Here is a 3,556-nt window from a genome sequence, read left to right on the forward strand (position 1 = left end):
AAAAAAAAAAAAAGATTTGAGTGATTGAATTCATATGCTTGCAGTTGTGTTGGATCGATTAGTTTCCTCTTCCCCCTTCCAGTTCAACTTCTCTTTTCAGGTTCGACCAATCCAGGACTGATTTCCTCCTTATGCTTATGTTTATACTATTTTCTTCTTCATCTTTTACTTCTCCTTTGTTTCCTTTATCAATCCTTATTTTCTTCTTACCCTTTCTCCCCTCCCTGCTACTGGCAGTATTCATGGTCGAGAAGAAATCTCTTAGAAATCAGCTGAATCTTCACAGATTAGTCTGAGATTTCACGGGTTCTTTACATACCCTAGGACAACGCAGACTGTATAACCTGAGGATGAAAGGTTGCCCAACCTGAGAGTTCCCAACTTCCAAATCAAATTCTCATCCGGTTCCTTGTCTACCAAAAACCTCTGATTTCAGAAATTTATTATTCAAATAAAACTGGGGTTCTTGTCTACCAGCGGTTTGGAGTCGAGAAGTTCAGGGATAGGAATCTCATCCTACAATTTTACAGTGTTGTTTCAGGATTAAACTGAATGAGATCTCTCACCTATAATCATTTTGGATTCAAGAGCACAGAACAGAAGCTATATATAATGAAATTCAAAGTTTCGAAAGGTAACCAACATCAAAGACGTGTCACGGTATGTTAATACCTGCTGCAAATCCAGGCCAGATTGTGTAACCAGCCTTCCAGTTTTCAACATATTCTCAACAGCTGCACCAATTTGTTTGGGAGAATTTTTATCCAGAACCTTTTTGACATCAGCAACTGCATTCAATTCAAACAACAAAAAAACTAATTAGGAAAACACAACAAAAATTAACATGTAAATGTTATGGTAACAGAGAGTAGAGTTTGTTATAGGAGACAAAATAAAATGTTCAGATTATCCAAGAAATGATTTATCACAAGCTTCAGTTACCATATTACCAAATGACCATTGAACCAATGTTCCTTTTAACAAACTATTAAATCATATATAAAACGTAATTCTTTTCCACTATCACCACAGCCAAAGAAAAATGTATCTTCTTGGAGATGAAGCCAAAAGAGCTACTGTCCAGTTCCACAGCAACAATGTCAGAACTAAATATCAAGGCAAGAATATTTTGCCTCCAGGACAAATGTTAATTGTTCCCAGTTTCGGACCAAATGCAAACTAGTAAGGCTATCTTTGATATGATTTATATTTCTATTTTTCTGACCCATTTTTTATTTCTGTAGGCATTTGATATGATTGTTAACCCATATTTCACATAAAAGTAAATCAAAATAAATTGAAAGTTATAAATAGTTTTGGAACAGTTTATGATTAATGGATATAAATCATTTATTTCTATTTATACGCTAAGTTGTTAATGAACGCATGCTCAAATCAAGGGTAACAAGGTCATTTCATTGATATCTAATGAGCAAAGGTATCAGAACCTAATCCCTTAAAACACCTTCCTCCTGCCCTCCGTCTCCTCTTCTTCCACCATAAACGGGCAACGAATACACCGCCTTCGTGAACCTGTAAGTACGGAAACCAACGTTGCTCCATCGTCTGACCAGCAGCTGCTCACCTGGCTCCTCCTGTGCAGTTGCAACTTGGACCACCTCGCGAAGACTTTCTAACCCTTCAAATCCGCAGCTGTGAGGTCTCCAATACTATTCTTTGCCATCAAATGGTTCCCAAAGCTCAAATTTGGCTACAATATGGAAAGTGAGTGAAGGATCGACACTGGCACAGAGAATTCGAGCCTACGAAGTGTGTTTTGGCAACTGTTAAGAGAGAAAAGAAACACAGGTGTGGTCTCCCTCTTGCTCTCCACATCGCTGTAATTACTCTTCACCCAACCCTACAGTTCTCTCTCTTGCTGTCAAGGGCGGTCTAAGACGGCCAGTGACGGTCTCCTGATCTTTCTCTCTCTACGCAACTGCTCCTGTTAAATCTTGAATGACCAAATACCCCTATCTTCTCCTTCTCTACAAATCGTCTGAACTTTCACTTCCTCTCTCTCTTCTGCCTCCTCTTCCCTGGTGACCCCGCAATCTCACTCGTCTTCCTATGCAATTCAATAAAATTCCACAATTGTAATCCATATTCCTGCTTCTCTGACTATAAACCCATTTAATCTCATTGTCAATATAGCTCTCCCTACAGCCAATTGATCGGTATTCTCCAACTTCATTTCCCTTTTCCCCATTATCATTTTAGGATTGATTATTCTTTGGTAACAGCAAAATCAATTAATTATGTGCAACTTCCAATTGGGTTGTGGAAGCGCACTCATGGAGATCATAAAGTCAGACTGGGAAAATCTGACAGTGATACATGTGAGCTGTTGAATAAGAATCGGTGAAAGTATTGAACACACAAATTCGGAGATAATTTGGAGGTTGCTGTCACTGTTGATACCAGTAGTTGAGCTGTTTCGGAAGGTGGTTCCAACCCTGATTTTTTGTTTGAGGTTCTGACATTCCAAGATAACATGCACAGAGAGATCCCACGACAAAGAAAAACGGAGGGGATGTCTGAGTCTGAGAGAGAGAGAGAGAGAGAGAGAGAGAGGGAGGGACTTGCTGGATGTTTATTGGTTTTCTGAAGAGATTGTAAGCCTTCGATTCAGTAAGGATTTTGAGTGCTAACGTATAGTAGTTATTCCAAAATAATTACATGTTCCAGCAAATATGTTCCTCAAAGTAACCAAACAACTTTTATTTCTGATCCATAAATTATCATCATAAATGATTTCTCATAAATAGGTCAGAAATATAAATAGAAATCATACCAAACTGATCCTAAATCCACTACCACATCATTTAAAATCATCTCAACCCCATCAAGACCTCTCCAAGCAAAATCATGAGACTTCCAACTGATATATCACCTATAACTAACAACATGCAAAACCAAAATTTCTTTCTAGATTTCACTGTAAAAGACCAATTGTGGCACTGAAATTTATCTCAATTACAGAAACTGAAAATATTAGCAATTAGTCTGATAAGCATTTATGTACTTACAAAGTGTGAAGTATTGATACATATCAGACTATCCCCTATGAATCAAGTCATTGCCCCCCCCAAAATGTATACAAAATACAAAGAAAAAAAGGTACCCAGTGGACACAAGTCAATACCACCGAAACAAAATCAAGATGAAACCAGCACACCCTCCAGTAACTGCCATCTGGCAGTTCAGGAAGGGTAGAAATTTTGTGTATAGGTGAGGTCCTCTGCTCAGCTGTAACACTTCAGCCCAATCAAAGTTCTCCCAAGTGGAAAAACAAGTACAATAAAAAATCAGGGACTACAATAGGGTGCAAAGGACATAAACGAGAGGGTGTATGTCTACATACAAGAGGACTACATATGAGAGGACACAAAATCTCGGCCGGAAATTTGACAAGGCAACCCACATAATTTCTGAAGCATCCAACAGTCCCAGGTCATTTTTCGACGTGGAAAAAAACACAGGACGTCCTGACCTACTTCTGGTTGAGGGCATGCTGGAATATTTTTCCCATCCTGAATTTAAAAAAAAAAAAAAA

The 3,556-nt window shown here is 38.4% G+C and overlaps 1 protein-coding gene across 1 annotated transcript in view; it reads right to left on the reverse strand.

The window, feature by feature from the left end:
• Window positions 1-3,556, reverse strand: part of LOC122070567 (DNA-directed RNA polymerase I subunit 2) — an 80,162-nt gene that overhangs the window by 23,573 nt on the left and 53,033 nt on the right. Inside the window, exon 13 of the mRNA XM_042634745.1 lies at window positions 673-788. Within this exon, the coding sequence (XP_042490679.1) occupies window positions 673-788 (116 nt within the window). The remainder of the gene's footprint in view (window positions 1-672; window positions 789-3,556) is intronic.

The sequence above is a fragment of the Macadamia integrifolia genome, unplaced genomic scaffold (assembly GCF_013358625.1).
Source record: "Macadamia integrifolia cultivar HAES 741 unplaced genomic scaffold, SCU_Mint_v3 scaffold946, whole genome shotgun sequence".
Taxonomy (NCBI): Eukaryota; Viridiplantae; Streptophyta; class Magnoliopsida; order Proteales; family Proteaceae; genus Macadamia; species Macadamia integrifolia.